Source organism: Rattus norvegicus, chromosome 14 (genome assembly GCF_036323735.1).
Source record: "Rattus norvegicus strain BN/NHsdMcwi chromosome 14, GRCr8, whole genome shotgun sequence".
NCBI classification, from domain to species: domain Eukaryota; kingdom Metazoa; phylum Chordata; class Mammalia; order Rodentia; family Muridae; genus Rattus; species Rattus norvegicus.
Window position 1 is genome coordinate 86,261,059 of NC_086032.1, and position 18,043 is coordinate 86,279,101.

Genomic DNA, 18,043 nt, shown 5'->3' on the forward strand with positions numbered 1-18,043 from the left:
TTAGCTCCTGTCCCAATCCATCACAACAGGACAAACATAGTAGGAAACCTGATCCATTTACGCCCCTTCCACCCACGGTTTGTGCGGAGCTCACAAGCAAAACAAACTTATTTTGAACACGGGGATCCTAGCACGCTGCCCTGACAATCATTAACCCGTGCTGCCGAGCCAGCCCTTCATAAGGCCCTGGGTATGGCCAGCCAGCATGGTCCACTGCCCGCCGAGACACAAACCCAGCGAGCATTGAACACTGCACACGGCCATCTGCCCAGAGAGCTGTGACCACCACTTCCGCTACTATCTACTCAGAAAGTCGTGACTACTGAGCCACTGCTGCCTGCCCAGATTCTCATCCACCGCCTGCTGCGTCTGGTTGCGATGCCGGAGTTCCTAACTGTTGTTTCTTGGCCGTTCCTGATCCTCCTGTCCTTCCAGGTTCGCGTAGTCGCTGGAGCCCCCCAGCCATGGCACTGTGCTCCCTGCACTGCTGAGAGGCTGGAGCTCTGTCCACCCGTGCCTGCTTCGTGCCCCGAGATTTCTCGGCCTGCGGGCTGTGGCTGCTGCCCGACATGTGCCTTGCCACTGGGTGCTGCCTGTGGTGTGGCCACTGCGCGCTGCGCTCAGGGACTCAGCTGCCGTGCGCTGCCAGGGGAGCCTCGACCTCTGCATGCCCTCACCCGTGGCCAGGGAGCCTGTGTACTAGAACCTGCCGCACCCGCCACGAGCAGCTTGTCCGGTTCTCAGCATGAAGGTACTACAGCCCTCTCTGCCTCTTGATCTCTTGGCTAGGACACACGTGCTTTCTAGGCCCGCAGAGGCCTATCCGGAACCTATAGCAGATAGGACAAAGGCTCTCCATGCCCACTTTGAGCTTTCAGCTCAAATAAGGCCCTCAGTGAGGGCCATCGTTGTGCGGTCTTGGGGGAAAACATCCCAGAAGGGGTGGTCCAAGCTCCCAGTGCAGAGTGGAGAGTTGGGAAGAATGTTCACAGACTAGGTAGTACTGATCCTGCTTGGTCTTTCAGTGGGGAGGGAGCTATGGGGCTGCCAGGTGGGTGGGGTGCTGGCCCAAACACCTCTTTCTGTGGGTCCTGACCTTGGCAGTTCCAATGGCTAAAAGGTCCAGGAAGGTTTAGGATGGGAGCCCTCCTGCTGCCCCCAGGAGGTTTGCAATGTCCTTTGTAGCATATATCCTGCCACACAGTATGTGCTTCCCAGATGTTTACAGAACATAATGTGAAAATTTAGGCCCAAACCTTCACTTCCATTCATTGCTATAGACAAACAGTGTTTGAAGTGTATGTTGCCTGCTAGGAGTCTGACAATCAGGCGCTTTCCTGAATTTAAGCACTGGTTTGTTTGTAATAGGAAGCTTGGGAAATGCCTCTTCCTCTGCTCCAGCCCCTATCTCCCCTGTCTGGGCTGCATGCACTTCCTGTGTGGGTAAGGGACCTCATGGTTCCATATTCTGACGGGAAGCCGGACTGCAGGCATCTGATCCTTTTGACTAAATGGAAGAACTATCCCAACGGTCCTTAGAAACGGGCTTCCCCAGGAGCGATGTCTGATAATGTCCTCCTCTGTGAGGGGCTGCCTAAGAGGTGTCGGTGTTCAAGAAAGCAGGGCTCCCAGAAAAGAAGAGGATGGTGGTGTAGGTGGGGAAGGCTACACTCTACACCTTGCTTCTCAACTATCCCCGTTACTGGGGTCTTACGAGATTCTTTTTGTGGTGTGGAGAGGAGAGCTGAGTGGTCAAGTCTCACCACTAACGGGTTCAAGCCTTGGCCTCAGTCCTTGGCTTCTTCAGGGTTACATCCTGCCCAACTCTCTCTGCCATGGGGCTCCCTTGCCTAACCCCAAAACATACCATTTCCCCAGAAAGGAATTAGTATTGCTAATTGGTGATAATTGTTCCCAAATAGCCCACTGGTGAAAACAAAGCCTGATTTCACCTGACTGTTACAGATTGGTCTTAAGGGCAAGACGTGAGTGGACATAGGAGTGACACCTCAGGGGGCTCATGCGTCTGTGTCTGTGGGGCTTGCTTTTTAGAGGCAAAGGCTGCTGTGGCCTCTGAGGATGAGCTTGCCGAGAGCCCAGAGATGACAGAGGAACAGCTGCTGGATAGCTTCCACCTCATGGCCCCATCCCGTGAGGACCAGCCCATCCTGTGGAATGCCATTAGCACCTACAGCAGCATGCGGGCCCGGGAGATCACTGACCTCAAGAAATGGAAGGTGAGACCCTGCACTCAGACCTTCAGGTTTAGCTATCTACGTGAAGAGGTTTGTCTAGACGATTTCTTAAAGGGCACTGAGCATGGGGCTGAGAACGGGGATATAACTACCCCCATCCCTGATGTATTTCTGCCTCCTTAAAAATATGGCAAGTATCTTAGAGCATAAGGTAGGCCATTTTTAGTCTAGGTTTCTCTGTCACCGAGTACGCACGTTCAGTGATTGTTAGCCACCAACCAGCTCCACGGTTTTGCCAGCCTTTAGCTATGCACTTTAGCTATGCAGTAAACTTCTCTAGTTTACTGGCTGTTTTTCAACTTGACCACTTGGGGGAGACAGAGAACCAAAGGTGGAGAGAAAGTACGGCAGAGGCATTGAAGAAGTACACCTAAGGAAATGAAAGGATAAACATTGTTAGGGGCACTTTAGAATTTCATATGGAAATTGTCCAAATCAGTGCCTTGTTCCGTAATCAATTTGACATACACCAAATGCAAGGATGGCTGTTTGAAAAATCTAGGCATTTATGATGCTAAATTCCACACACAGAGACTGAGCCTGTCTTTTTTATTAGAGTTCAGGTGCTCAAGTTATTCAGAGATAGCCAGGGTCAGGAAGCATTTATACCATTGGCCAGGCTCTTACCACAATGTCGTTAAGGGGGTCTCCAGAAAATGCCACTGAGGGAGGATGAGAGTGGTGTCCCTGTCCTTTATCTACATAGCCCAAGCCAGAGACCAACCTGTCCTGCTCACAGATGGGGAAACATCTCAGCCGTTGTCTAAATTGATAATTTTTGTCTCTTGTACTCATGCTAATATAAAATTATCCTTTTAGGAGCCCTGCCAACGGGAACTCTATAAAGTGTTAGAGAGATTAGCTGCCGCTCAACAGAAAGCAGGAGATGAGATCTACAAATTTTATCTGCCAAACTGCAACAAGAATGGATTTTATCACAGCAAACAGGTAGGTGGCTTTGCTCATCCAGATCCTTATAAAACTTCATGATTTTTTTTTTTAAAGTCAAATGATTCACAGGCCCAATACACATCATGGGTAGCTTTCTTAGGTGAGATCCAGCCCTGCAGCAGTTGGGAGAAGCTAGTCCTGAGAAAGAGATAGTGTGATGGATGAGGAACACTTCAGCCAGAAGGGAGGACTAAGCATTAGTGTGATGAGTGAGGAGCACTTCAGTTAACAGGGAGGACTAAGCATTAGTGTGATGAGTGAGGAGCACTTCAGCCAGTAGGGAGGACTAAGCATTGGTGTGATGAGTGAGGAGCACTTCAGTCAATAGGGAGGACTAAGCATTAGTGTGATGAGTGAGGAGCACTTCAGTCAGTAGGGAGGACTAAGCATTAGTGTGATGAGTGAGGAGCACATCAGCCAGTAGGGAGGACTAAGCATTAGTGTGATGAGTGAGGAGCACTTCAGCCAGAAGGGAGGACTAAACATTAGTGTGATGAGTGAGGAGCACTTCAGCCAGTAGGGAGGACTAAGCATTAGTGTGATGAGTGAGGAGCACTTCAGCCAGTAGGGAGGACTAAGCATTAGTGTGATGAGTGAGGAGCACTTCAGTCAGTAGGGAGGACTAAGCATTAGTATGATGAGTGAGGAGCACTTCAGTTAATAGGGAGGACTAGGCATTGGTGTGATGAGTGAGGAGCACTTCAGTAAGTAGGGAGGACTAAGCATTAGTGTGATGAGTGAGGAGCACTTCAGTCAGTAGGGAGGACTAAGCGTTAGTGTGATGAGTGAGGAGCACTTCAGCCAGTAGGGAGGACTAAGCGTTAGTGTGATGAGTGAGGAGCACTTCAGCCAGTAGGGAGGACTACCTTCACTCAGATTAGCAGAGATGGATGTTCCATATACTGATGTCCAGGTTTCAGTTCCTCACAACTAGAGGAAAGGGACACAGTCAGTGTAGGAGACAGATGTCTCGCGTTCTCTCTTCCCACAAATAAAAACAAACTCTGTAGTAAGACACACCAATTGTGCTTTGCCTAGCAATAAATGAGATTGAAGAAGTCCAGGCTTAATTTCGACGCAACTTTAGAACTCAGGGAAGTGCAAGTTCTGGAATTTCATTGAGGAAAAACTTGAGGTCTAGGTCTAGCCGTGTGGTAGAGATGGTGAGACCTATCGTTGAGCTCCTTTGGCAGCAGGGCCATGGAGCAGGTAACCGTCAAAACAATATACCACTGAGTAAACAGATGAGATTGTTATCAGGTGTGCCATAAAGCCAACCTCTCCGTTTTGTGATGACAACCAGAAGGGCATTGGTCTGCCGAGCCTTAGCCAGCAGGTAGCTGTGCAGTGCTTGGCCTCACTGAGGGACAGGGTGGCCAGAGCTCTTACCTCCTGCTGCTCTTGACCTCGGTCCTGTCTTTGCAGTGCGAGACATCTCTGGATGGAGAAGCTGGGCTCTGCTGGTGTGTCTACCCATGGAGTGGGAAGAAGATCCCTGGATCTCTGGAGACCAGAGGGGACCCCAACTGCCACCAGTATTTTAATGTGCAAAACTGAAAGTTGTTTCCTCCCTCCTTCTTCACACAAAATATTTAAGTATATAGTGTATTTATACTCCGGAGCACACCATTTTATATATGTGTATATGTATATATCCAGGAACTAGTTTTTATACTCCACATGCTGCTTGATGTACAAGTGGGTTTGTATTTATTCACTCTAAGTTTATTTTTTTCTACCCTGTCCTTGTGCTGTATTAATTTATATAACTGAAGCTTTTCTCATCTCCATACATGTAAATACTACCATCTCAGCTCTTCCAGAGTTCTGCTTTGAAAGGGCAGCGCGGTAGCTGCCTAGAACGAGCACAAGTCAGTCTGAGGTAGGGGCCTTTCAGTGGGTTCAGGGAGGAAGGTTAGCCCTGGCTCGGGGAGACTTCCTCATCGAATCCCACAAGTCTGTGTCTGATGCCTATTGGCTGGGAAGGTTCCGATGTTGGTTGTGTAATCAAAGCTAAACGTGGAAAGCTGCGTCCCATGCACTGTTAAACACACGTCTGGAATAAAACATTCTACCTGGAAACACTGCTGTCTCTGTGGAATTCCAGCTCTGTCCTCATTCCCTCAGTCCGTTCGTCTTTCCCCCTCGCCTGATTCCTGGTCTGTGCTTTGGGGATAGATGTTGCAATACAGGGTGCTTGTTTGTTTACAGAACACCCTGGTCTGACACTCTGTGACTTTATGGTCCCATTTTCAAGCAGCATCAGGCCTCTGTCTGGGCCAGACTACAGAGCCCCTCCTCCTTGGTCCATCTCCCTTTCTTCCCAGGGCCCTCAGCCATTGCTCTCCTTAGCACTCTTCAGCCTATTAATAGGCCCAGGTTTCCTCTAGCTGAGGGGAGTAGTCACTGGGCCATTTTGTTTTTGAGACAGGATCTTTCTCTGTAGCCCAGGTTAGTCTAGAAGTCACAGCAATTCCCCTGCTTCAGACTCTCAAGGGCCCAAGGGCCACCATGTCCAGCTGTTGGACTGCTTTTGTTCTCTAGCCTTCGTACCCACTCTGAGTCACCATCCACCTTTGCCCTGGCTGGTTAGCAGCACGTACTACTCCCCTCTAGTTTCCAGACCAGAGCCCCGGCTACGGCTGTCTTCTCCTCTCCCTACATTTCCTGTTTCCCAAAACTGACCCAGGAGGCATGTCTTGCCTGATGTTTTGCCCCTCCTTCCCTTTGCTGACTGTTCCAGGCCTCTCACTCCCTGTCTTTCCATAGTATTTGGTCCATCCCTGAGTATCACACTCAGGCCGCCTGTGGTCCTGCCTACTGACATCTGACAGAGAAGTTGAAGCCTCCCTCTGCGGGCTACTTTCCCCAGATGCCATAGCTACTTCTGTCATCTGTACAGAACATCCCGGTAGAACTCGGTGGTCAGACTCCTCAATAAAGTACAGTACTCATTTATCTATGACAGAGCCAATGGTCTGGGCTGCAAAAACCCTCAAACGCAAGAGCTTCTGGTGACTTTAACACAATTTGTGGTAGGACTAGAGCAAGGTCCTCAGGACCAAGTTAGGGAGAAGTTGTGCGCCCTCACAGATACATACAGAATTGTGTTTGATTAAAACTCTGGGCACCTCAGGGCCCTGTCTGTTGATTCATAAACCTGGCCACCCAGCTCATCACATTAAAGTATATTTAATCTCCAAATAAAGCCAGTAATAAAGTCACAGTGTGATACAACAATCTCATGTTCCACCAAAAACCTTTTCTTGAAGAGGAGGCAAAGCTTTGAGCGATGTCTACTCTTGCGTTGGGGTCATACAGCTTAAACAGTACGGAGTTAAAACCATTCAAATGCTATCATGTAAAGCCACTGTACCTCTGTCAGCAATCCTCCTGTCTCTGTCCTTGCCCCACATTCTGCCTGCATGTGCATGACCACACCTGGTTCTGGGGGGGGGGTGCTGTGTTCAGAGCTTAGTCCTTATGCCCAAACAGCAAACACTTCACCCACTGAGCCATCTCCCTAGCTCTCCCCACCACCCCCGTGTGCTCTATAAGTGTTCCTGATCAGTTCTGTAACTGCTGATCCCTGTTGAATTTGGCGGTTGTAAACTTCCACAAACCAGGATTGCCTCAGAATTTCTATCCTTAAAATGGCTATCCTGACTCAGTTTTCTAAAATGGAACCAGTCAGGCCAAAGCACCGCTCTAAAGCCGTTCTTCCTCACAAGGAGGCTACACTGCAGGCCTACTGATCTTGAGGTCTGGACACTGTAACTAAGGAAATACTTTACAGGTTCCTGGTGTTCCAGACCTGAGCTTCCCTACCCTCGACGTTTAGCAGCAAGCCACTTTCCTCATGATAGTTAGGTAGATGTCTGTTACCCACCGGGGACTCTGCTGGGTTTGTTGACACAGACACGAGGACCTCAAAATAGTCATGGGGTAGTCCTACCTTCCAGTTTCATGAATTCTCCACTGGGACCCAGGTAGAATCATCGGGAACCAATATCTCTACGTCAGAGCTTAGCATTGTGGAGGCAGGAAGTAAATGTGCTGTTTGTAAAAGGCTGGAGTCTTCTCGTCCTCTGTCAGAGGTGACTGGTGCATGCTGGGAGAAGGAAGGCAGAGGTGGGGACCAGTACTCCCGCTTCTTTCGAGTCCTTGATGGCCACACTTATGGTTAAGGATTTTTAACCCAAATCAAGTTCCTCTCTTTCTCGAACTATGGCGTCAAACAACGACAACAACAACAGCAACAACAGCAACAACCCCCAGACAAAAACCAAAACAAAAGCCAAGATAAGCAAAACCCAAAACAAACAACAAAACCCCCAAACCTGATTGCCAGTTGAGCTTTGAAGGAATATTTTACTGTATTTTTTATCTGTTTCTTGGCTGGGCAATAAGAAGTTGGTGGGAGAAATAGCTAGCAGATCAATTAACAGAGATCAATTAATGGGTAGCTTTTGAGTCTAGATGGCATCATTTATGACTCAAACAGGTTTTGCCCAGTCCTAAACAGGAACATGGAAGTTCCCTGTGTCTGTAGGTCTGGCCAGGGGATTCTGTCTCTGAAACGAAGTATTGGATAGAAAAAAAAAAAAAAAAGCGGTTCTCAGGTTTGCAAGGGTCTTTCCCCGGCAACAGCTTCCTATGACCACACTATCAAATCCTGCAATATGCAATCGTAGTGTAGTAATCCAAGACACTCATAGCCTCTTCTTGGCCTTGACCTGCCTATCTGAGGAGCTCCAGAGCTTCCCCAGATGCCGGCTATGTCTTGGCACTGCCACCATCCTGGTGCTGCCCAAGGCTATACCTGTAGCCCTTTGGTTTCAGCCCGAGGATGTCCACTCTCTCTTGGAGGCTCCTACTGCCCATGCTGTGGCTGGATCAAGCAGCTGGAGTCGGATAGAAAAAGTGACTGTTCTTCACCAGCAGTCTGTCACAGACAGGACAGCTGGACCACAGAGTTTATTTTTGCATTTCTTATTGGACCTGTCCACTCCAGCTCTATGGGTCAGTAGTTTGAAACCCTATACGTGGTGCCCAGTGTTTATGGGGTCTGGTCTTTGACCAGTGTCTGGTGCCTACTTTTGCCCCCCCCCCCTTTCCAGGTGGGCCACATGACCTGACTGTCACTTTGCTGCAGTTGGTTCGTTTCCAATGAACGTTTCCGAAAGCCTCACACTTTAGCTCAGGGGACCAGGGTATTGATAAAGCCAGCTGGTGAGTGTATCTTTTCCAGTTATGCGGTCTGGGACTGGCTCATACCCGGCCAAGAGACACGAGCTGACTTTCATAGGCTCCTACCTGTGGTTATACTGTACACCCCCGGATCTCCAAATACCCACACAGCCAAAAGCTGTGGGTTCACAATCACTTCCGATGTCTATCGGACGACTTTAAACACGATTCTAAACTGGCAATTGGTTTGCTATCATGGTCTTAGGACATATTTGAATTATTTTGGCATGGGACTGTTATTCTAAAGCCATAATGACTGAAGCACTCCCGGCATCCTTTGGGGGTTCTCCCCTTTTGCTCTCACTCAGCCCACAGCCCTTCTCCAAGCACTGGTGGCAGAAAGGCTAGAGATATCATTCACATCATCTGCATGGGGTTAACTGCTCTGAAGACCAGGGGCACCAACTGGAAAGGCAAGGACCAGGGTGTTATGGAAACAACCTACTGACCTGCTTTACCTGTCTAGACCAGCTTAGATGCCAACATAACCTACTGGACCTAACTATTCCTATGCACGTGGCCTGGATGTCCCATCGATGCCAAGGAAGGCTGAGACAACTGTACCACTGAGGCTGTCTTGTTAGAGATGGTATCTATTCATGTTCATGGTTTCCTATGTCCAGACTATCTTGTTCTCTCTGAATAATACCTTTAGTGACTCAAGACCCAGAAACAGACAAAAGGGCTTTTTTTCTTAAATGATAAAAAAACTTTATTTACTATTTATAAATACATTGCAAGACAAACTTTTCAAAAATACATTTTTCCCCCAAAAACTTAATTAAAAAAATAAAGAAAAGCTGACAGGCAGGCAGAATGTCTCAAGATTCCTTTGTGCTCTCAAGGAAAGCTCTGTACAGCGCATGTCCACCCCGTGGGATGCAGTACAGTCTCCTCACACCCTGTATTGCCAGACCACCATGGCCTTGGCCTCGGGGAGAGCGGCCCAGCCTCCAGACACAGGCTCCTTTCCTCGGGCGTGTCTGTGGTTACATCACCTAGCATCTCTAACCTTTTATCTAGGATTATCTAGTACAGATTCTAATATATTTGGGCTATGTTGTATACAATGTTAACAATTAAGAACATATTTTGTCTGCATATACGCATGAATTATAAAGAAAGTTTGAGAAGGACCCCAAGATCAACAAACAGGTGATTCTCTCCATGTTCTTACCAGGGTCTCCAACAAGGAAGATGAAAACCTTCTCTCTTTTGAAAGCTGCCTCCCCTCAGCCCCACCCCACAACAAATTTTATTTTGAGAGGCTGGGCCAGAAAACACTGTTTTCTTGAAGTCATCCGGAGAACTAAGCGCACCGTTATTTGCGACATCTCTGCACATGGAGTTTGATATTTCTGCTGGGCCAAGTCATCAGGAAGCTGCCTGACAAAGGAAGGTCCTTGTCCTTGTCTTTATGGGCTCTCGGAGCGCCCTAGAACATTCTTAGTCATTTTTAGTAAGAGAGACAACACATTTTTCTCTCCCACAGTTCCCAAGTAGGTCAGGCCACTTGCAGATACAGGGCCAGGCCCTTGATTCAGAGATGGCACCATAAGGACCAGAGGCCTCAGGAGGATGCTTCCAGACGTCCGGGTCACTGGGTTCCAGGCTTCCCCATTCTCCACAGTGCCTGCACTTACTTACAGGGGATGGAAAGAGGGTTTTTCTCTATCAGCAACAGAGCCTCTGAAATCAAGAAGGCAGAGGGCCAGCAGCACTGAAGCCCACAGTGGGTGGGTGAGTTAGGGGGCGACGGCATCCGTGGCCTGGAGTACACGTGTGGTTTTCATAGGAAGCAACAAGAAAATTCAAACTGCTTTTGGTTGACTACTGCGAGATACAAAGATGACCAAGTTCACTATTTAAACAACCAGAGGCATTTCAGAAATCTGTCTAAACTTTGGCTTTTTTTTTTTTTTGTTTTTGTTTTTGTATGTGTTTTGTTTGTTTTTATTCAGTTCACCACAAAAGAGAGAGAGAGAGAGAGAGAGAGAGAGAGAGAGAGAGAGAGAGAGGGAGAGAGAAATATAAATCAAGGTATAGCCAGCTGCTGATCACGTTGTTGGCAGTCTTTTGTGCAAAATAAGGCGTATTTGAGCTCCACGTTAACTAAAGGGAAGAAGAAAGAAAGAAAAAGAGTTAGTATACATTGAAATAATGACTTCCAAAATCCAAGGGGCTCCCCCTGTTGCTCAGCCTCTAAATGCTCAGCTTGGCGCTGTCAAAGGGGGCGGACCCCAGTCTACTCTTTCTCAACGAATCGAAGAACGCCATCAAATAATTTCATCGTTCAAGAAGCGTCGCCACAATTAGAATTATTTTTCCAACTTATAAGGAAAACACTCTAACTAAAAAATGAAATCCTCTTCTGCTTATGAACCTTGTCTCGAGAAAGCAAAGCATATTTATTTTTCCTCCATAATTCCTTCACTTATTACAAGAAAAAAAAAAAAAGGATGCTAAATACGATAACGTTCTCCAAAATGGTGGTTTAGAATATCAATGTTACATTAGGTTTCCAAGATTTAAATAGTCCCTTTAAAAAAAATCATACTAACCACAAACTAAAGGAATATTCTTATTTAAAAAATATTGTTTTTTTTTTTTAACAACAAAATAAAACCTAGGGACATCACTAATTCAGAAACCAAATATCCATCCGAGAGAACCTGGTTGATGAAAACAGTGCACCCTCCCTCCCCCAGGACTATTGCGCATAAAGTTTTATTTAGAAACCTTCACAGTGCTGGCTCATACATGAAATAGTGCTTATTTTAAGTCAGTTAGAATAGAGCTGAGATTTTGAAGCTACACCGACTCTGGTGTCTGTCCTTGAGGGTGTGGTTATAAGGACTTTTTTCTCCCTGAACAATCACCTTCCTTTCTTTGGGCCTGCCTGCAGTTCTTGGGCCATTGGGGCCAGGGTGAAGGGGTGGGTACCTGGTGGCCATAGTTGCTCCTAGCAATTCCCCTTAACCTCAGCCACTTTCAGAAGGAGCGGACCCCGGGGCCTTTGGCTTACGTGGCACAGCGGTATCTACTGGCTCTGCACGCTGAGGCAATGCACGTCGTCTTTCCCCTTGGTGTCATAGCCTGGCAATGGCTGCCCGTACTTGTCCACGCACCAGCAGAAGCCCCGCTTTCTGCCTTTGGAAGGGCGACACTGAGGGAGGGAGAGAGAGAGAGAGAGAGAGAGAGAGAGACACGACTGAGATGTGAATATGATGACTCAACAGAAGCTAGAGTCGTTTGAGAAGAGGAAGCCTCAGTTGGGAAATGCGTTCCTAACAGACAAGCTGACAAGTGCACGATAGATTTCTTGATTGATGATGGATACTGGGGGACCCGGCTCACTGTGGAGAGTGCCACCCCTTGGTGGGTGGTCCTGGTGCTATACAAAAGCAGACTGAGCAACCCAGGGGAGCAAACCAGTGAGCAGTACTCCTCCATGGCTGCAGTTCCTGCCTTGAGTTCCTGCCCTGACTTTCTTCAGTGGTGGACTATGCTGTCAAGCTATTAACAGACACTGTGGCTCCTGCAGAGCCATCCATGTGTGGGTGGTGGTGCACATCCATGCACACCTGTGTGTGCTGGAACCTCTCTGGGGAAGGTGGAGGGTTTGCTGAGCTTCCTTTGCTTTGGGCTCTGTCAGGCTGGGTCTCTCAGACCTCGTCCAACCTCATCTGTAGTCTCTCCTTAGTGGAAGTGTGCTGAACTAATCGAATTAGTGGATGGCATGAGAGGCTCAGGATCCCCGATGAAGGCTGCTGTGTAAACATCGGGGACCGTGGGTGTGGTGCGGTAAGCACTGTTTACTTTTGTCTTCTGGATTCATGCTGTGAACTGACCAATTAGAAAGCCACTGAGTGGCGCATACATGCATTGGAAGAGGGGGCGCAGTCAGCAGAGAGCCACACTGGGAGGGAATCCAAGGCCAGATGATTACCCACTAAGCCAATGGAGACAGCGGAAGGCAACATCCCGGGGACCCTACTCACCTGTTTCTTCTTATAGAACCCCTTCTTGTCACAGTTTGGGATGTGGACGCCCCTGGGACTCAGCACATTGAGGAACTTCAGATGATTCAGTGTGTCCTCCATTTCTCTGCGGCAGGGACCCTGGGGACACAATTATTCTTGTGTCAATCTCTCAATGGCCACAGGACCATCCCAAGATGTACCTCTCCAGGACAGGCCCCAGGAGGATAAAAGACATCACCCCCTGTCTTTTTTGCTCTCTCCAGAGTAGACAAAGGATCTGGAAAATGGTTGAAGAATAGGCTAGGAGGCTTTGTAGGACCCAGTGGATAAAATAAAGCCAGCTTGGGGGAAGTCCACCTCTTGATCTGCAGGGCCCATCAAATACTTTACTAGTGTAGCTCAGCTTGAACCTCCCAAGAGTCTGAATGGGAGGTGGGGCATGGGATAAGACGCCCACTTATGAACCAGGACCCTTGGGACTTGCTGCATGAAGACTGTCTTGGGGTGTTTCCTTCTCCCCTCACCCACAAAGAAGAGGAAAAGTTCTCACATATTCTGTCTCCCGCTTAGACTCGGAGGAGAAGTTCTGGGTGTCTGTGCTCTGGGACTCATAGTCAACTTTGTAGCGCTGGCTGTCCCTAGCCTGGCCTTTTATGATGACCTCCATCTTTGAATGGAGTGGATGGAACTTGGAATCAGTCACGCGGTGTGTGCTGGGGACAACCTGGCTTTCCACACTCCCAGCATTGTGGTCCTCCTCAGACTCAGTGGTGTTTCCTGAGGGAAAAAAAAACATGGGGTTAAGGAAATGATTATTACTGAGAGCGCAATACTAATCATGTCAAAAGCGGGTCACACCTGCAAGGCAACACCATTCAACAATTCTTAGTAAGATAAGTAAAACACAATTGGAAAAGCATTCTAGAATGTTACCTGTTGTTTTACATCAGGGAGCTATCTATTGGAAAGTCACTCTGTCAAGTGCTTTTACTACAAAGCTCCAAGTGAAACAAGCCCTTCCACAGACAAGAAAGCAACAGGCTCCACCTACTACCGGCAGGGGGCAGTCATGCCCCACGGAATGCTGCTGTGAGGCTGACCAGAAAACATCGGACTCCAAATGTGCTTCAGCCCTGGGCGCAGTTGTTGAGGGGTGGAGTGATGTAGGAAAATAGATTTCACTCTCTACCCATTGTCAGCAGCACGCTGTCCTGGGGGGACTGTGTCATCTGCCTGCTCTGGTTTCAAGTTAAATATCTCATTTTCTGAGGTGTTTGTCTATCTTTCAACTTCAAGGTCCACATGGATTCTGGGTTTTGGGTGGGAGGGGTGCCTTCTTGGGTGCACCTCCTGCCCCCTTCAGCAGTGGAGCACACAGAATACAGATAGCACCAAAGTGTCACCCACAGTTTAGGCCTCTAAGGGCCAAAGTGCATAAGAAGGGGAAGGGGGAGAAGGGAAGGGAAGAGGAGGGGAGGGGGAGGGGAATGGGGGGAGGGGAGGCGGGAAGAAAAGCCTTCTGGCTTTCATAATCCAAGGTGCTAAGGGAGCCAGTCCTAGCAGATAACAGTGCTGGAAGGTTAGTAGATTAACTGGATCTAGGAATGTGACTAAATTTGTGTCTGAACAGAAAGCCAGATTTGCCAATCCATTTGTAGTAACACTGCCTGCCCCACCAGGGCGATCCAAGGCCAGATGATTGGCACCCCCATTCCCAACTCTGAACTTCAAAGCTTTAGGTCGAAACTTCAGGTCATGGCCACAGAATTCCTTCTCTCCTGAGAAAGGGACTTTAATAGCTTTCCTAGCATGGAGTATTAGTTGGCCGTCCATCTGGTTCTGAGTTTATTTTGTCTGGGTGCAAAGCGCAGGGCCCCAGCTGGCCTCTTTTTTTAATTTTGCTTCTCAGGAAATGCCAGGCTGAAGTTATCCTGCCCGCTAGGAAGACAGGGGCCTCTGGCTCTAGGCCAAGAGGAGCAAATGCTTCACACTCTAGAAACTGCCAGAGGGTGGCAGATTCCTGTCTCTTACAGGAACTGACCTGCAGGATCCCAGGAAGGCCCCCTTGCCTAGGAGCCTCAGTCCCTCACCTCCCAAATATCCAGCTCCCTGAGGCTCAGCTGCAAACCCCTCAATGAATTCTGTGCTTTCTCAAGCACAAATTCCTAGGGCCTAGACTAGTACCTGGCAGAGGAGGTCCACAATTCAACTTGTAGACTTGGTTTCAATTTGCTTTAATCTTTGTGGCTTTTTTTTTTTTTTGAAAGTACAGGGACAAAGGGAATGCTAATATGCCAGTGGACATATTTATATTTATCTTCCAAGAAGCTGAAGTAATTTCCTAAAGTTCCCTTTTTTCTTCTTCTTCTTTTTGTTCTCCTTAGACTGCTGACTAGGAGAAAATTATGGTCCAGCTTAGACAGGGGATTGTGAATTGTGTCACGGAACTATAGTTTTTTTGCCTTCAGTGGACACTGAAGCCACCAAACTCTTTTATAATTAAAGCTCACATCGATTTTTACTACGATGTTCAATGGTGGCTACTAATAGAGGTAATTAAGGCTTAACTGAAAATGGCAATGTTGGTAGTATTTCTTAAGATTGCTTTGGGTATCCCATAGAACGCACTAGGAGTGAAAGACACACAGGCAAACGGCAGGATTTGCCTTTGTCTGAGTCAGCGAAACAACTGGAGTCTTGCTTTGCCAGGAATCCAATATTTCTCGGGACGAACATCCCAGGACTTGCCTGTACGGGGGAGTGTAGGTCAGCAGCCACAGAAATCATAAAGGCACTGTCTACCCAGCTAGCCCTGGTCCAAAGGGCTTGATCTGCACAATCTGCTAGTCTGGTATGGGGAAACCAGAGAATTCTAGCCTTTAGATGTGCAGGGCAAGAACTTGACTCACATAACTGAGTGAGTCTGGCTCAGAATGCTGGACATTTGGAGCAACAGCTGCCAAATCCATTTAAATCTGCTGCTTCTTTTTTTTTTTTCCCCTTAAAGGAACAACGGATGCCCTTAAGAGTGGCCGCCTGCTTGGTAGGGCTTGCACCAGGCAGGGTAACTGTTAAACGTTTGCATTTTTCTCATTGGTGCTGCCCCCGGGCTGCTACTGCTGCTGCTGCACCTAGGTCGGATTGAAAAGAGTAACATTCCTGGGTGGCATTTCTAGGCTCTGCTTTGGCAGAGAACTGGCCTGGGTCTGCATCGCCTGCACCACATGCAGTCTCTGAGCCCAGAAGGCGCTGGGGAGCATGGGATGGTCCCTACAGGGCCAAATGGGGCTGAAACCCTATTGCAGCTCCCGGTGACATTGAACGGTTCTTACTTTTTGAACTTTAGGTTTCACAATCTCAAAGACACCAGTACTCTTAATTTCATCTCGATAGTTTTTGGATAAACTGGGACACAATCCTGCTTCTCCAATCAGCCCATGCAAATAAATGATAGTATGTTTCAAGACAGGTAGTGCTTCCAACAGCGCCCCTGCTTACAAACACCTTCATGGTCCCGCTCCAACCCGGGATTCCTACACTAGCTTCCCTGGGATAGACATGCTCCTTCCCAATTTGTGAGGAATGAAAACCCATGACCACAGCTGAGCTACACAGTCCTAAACCCAGGTATCCCCGTTCAAGTGAGAAGACTCTCCATTGACCGGGACCTGTCCACTGGCAGTCTCTTTTGGTACCCACTAGTCCTGCTACAGAAATCTACCTATTTTCAGGGAGAGCATTGTGCAATTTACAAGAAAGCTGCACTCTGAGAACCAAGCAAGAGGAACGATGACTTCGGTGCCCCCTCCGCCTCTCAGGGTCCATTTCCCAATTAACACCTTCAAGATGAGCCACGCCAAACCTCCGAAGACACACTCCTTGCTACCCTCGCCGGGTCCCAGGGAGTGCGCGAGGCGCACGTGACAAGGACAGCTTACCAGGAGACGGCTGGGAGGGGAGGTAGGCACTCAGGCTGCTGGCGGCGCTGGCGTTGGCGCAGAACCCGCGGCCATTCAGCAGCGCCTTCAGGGGATACTGCTCGGCCGGTCGCGGCTGGCAGCGGAGGCCGGTGCCACAGCGCTCCGTGTAGACGCCGCACGCGTCGCCTTCGCGCAGCGCGCAAGTCAGGCAGCAGCCGCAGCCGGGTTCTCGCACCAGCTCCGTGCACGCGGGCGCGGTGGGCGGAGGCGCGCACTGGGCCAGCGCACGCGCGTCGCACGGTTCGCAGCGCACCACGGGGCCCGCGCCCACCGCGCCCGCGCCGGCCCGCGCCACTGGCGGTCCGCGGAGCAGAGTGAGGGCGGTGAGCGCAGCCGCCCAGAGCGCGGGGCGCGCGGGATGCATGGCGCCTGGCGGAGGGCTCGGTGGATGGAGCGAAGTGGAGCACGCGGGACGAGGCGGCGGGGTGGGAGCAGCGAGCAAGCAGGTCCTCAGCGTCCAGTCACCGCTCTAAGCTCGCATCTGGGCAGTTCGGGCGCGCAGGCCGATATATAGAAGCCGGGTTGGCGGAGGACACGCCCCGGAACGGCGCGGGTGGGGGGTGGGCCAGCGCAGGCTCGGCTCCCGGGCTCGCGCCTCCGGGCGAAGCGGGATCGAGGACGGGGGCGCGCTGCGCGTGTCTTCACTGGGCACCTGCTCCCTGTGCGCACTCCCAGGACTAGGGCCACTTCTTCGTCCCCGGTAACGGCAGGCGCTCCAGGCTACCTTGCTGTCTCTGGAGTCCCAGTCATTCCAGGGGCTCTGGTTCTCTCTTCCCCCAAAGACTCTTAGCCAACTTGGCGTCCCCGACCCTTCAGCCCCTCCCTCTGGATGCCTAGCTAAACTGGCCTTTCTCGGGCTGGTTTATGTTTGGGAAGCTGGCGCGGGCCCATGCAACTTCTGTGTACTTTGCAAAGTTTCTGCAATGGAATTCCTCTTGTAAGGGTATGTTGTAGTAGGCTTTTCCTAGCAAGAACGCGCAGATCACATTGAGGTCTGGAGAACCTTGGTGCTAGAGGTTTAAATCTGCACCATGGGCCACTTGAACTCCCAGAGTCTCACACGGCGAACCGCACGTTGGCAGATATGGGGTCAAAAGATTTGCATTTCAAAGAGGTCAGGACTCAAATACTCAAATACTTATCGCACTTTCCTAGTTAGCAGAAAGGGCAGTGAGGGCGGTTTCTCCCCCTCCCCCTTTTCTTTTTAAAAATGAGTTCCAACTAGTTCTTGTTTGGGAGATCTTAGCTGATACATCTGCGTTAAAATAACTACTGAGACACTGAAGAGGGTTCCACTGAAGCATGATTAATAGCCAAGCAGCTCTTAAAATGGGCACTGTTCACAACCATTTTTAGTCATCTTCAGACCCCTGTACTAACGTCTGATGCACTCCAGTGCAGACTTGCAAATCTGCTAATTCTGAATACCTGGAAGAGTTGAAATCCAGGCTCAATAGCGCTATTGAGTTCCCATGTACTGGTCTCTCCAAAGTCTGCACGCTTCTCCTGTTGGTGACCAACAGAGGACGCTGGTGGTCCAGAATTGAGTCGACAAACTTCGCAGCTTATTTATTTATTTATTTAAACAATTCGTGGATGAGTGGTGGAACTTAGAAGGAGACTT

The 18,043-nt window shown here is 49.2% G+C and overlaps 2 protein-coding genes across 2 annotated transcripts; one reads left to right on the top strand and one right to left on the bottom strand.

The window, feature by feature from the left end:
- Window positions 1-218: 218 nt before the first annotated feature.
- On the top strand, window positions 219-5,286 carry Igfbp1 (insulin-like growth factor binding protein 1). Its single transcript, NM_013144.2, has 4 exons — window positions 219-751; window positions 2,053-2,237; window positions 3,075-3,203; window positions 4,632-5,286. The coding sequence occupies exons 1-4, from the start codon at window positions 379-381 to the stop codon at window positions 4,761-4,763; spliced, it is 819 nt and encodes a 272-aa protein (NP_037276.1). The 5' UTR covers window positions 219-378; the 3' UTR covers window positions 4,764-5,286.
- A 3,863-nt stretch (window positions 5,287-9,149) lies between these two features.
- On the bottom strand, window positions 9,150-16,886 carry Igfbp3 (insulin-like growth factor binding protein 3). The gene is made up of 5 exons (NM_012588.2): window positions 16,378-16,886; window positions 12,990-13,216; window positions 12,458-12,577; window positions 11,482-11,622; window positions 9,150-10,568 (listed from the first exon to the last, which is right to left on the bottom strand). The coding sequence occupies exons 1-4, from the start codon at window positions 16,781-16,783 to the stop codon at window positions 11,497-11,499; spliced, it is 879 nt and encodes a 292-aa protein (NP_036720.2). The 5' UTR covers window positions 16,784-16,886; the 3' UTR covers window positions 9,150-10,568; window positions 11,482-11,496.
- Window positions 16,887-18,043: the final 1,157 nt, after the last annotated feature.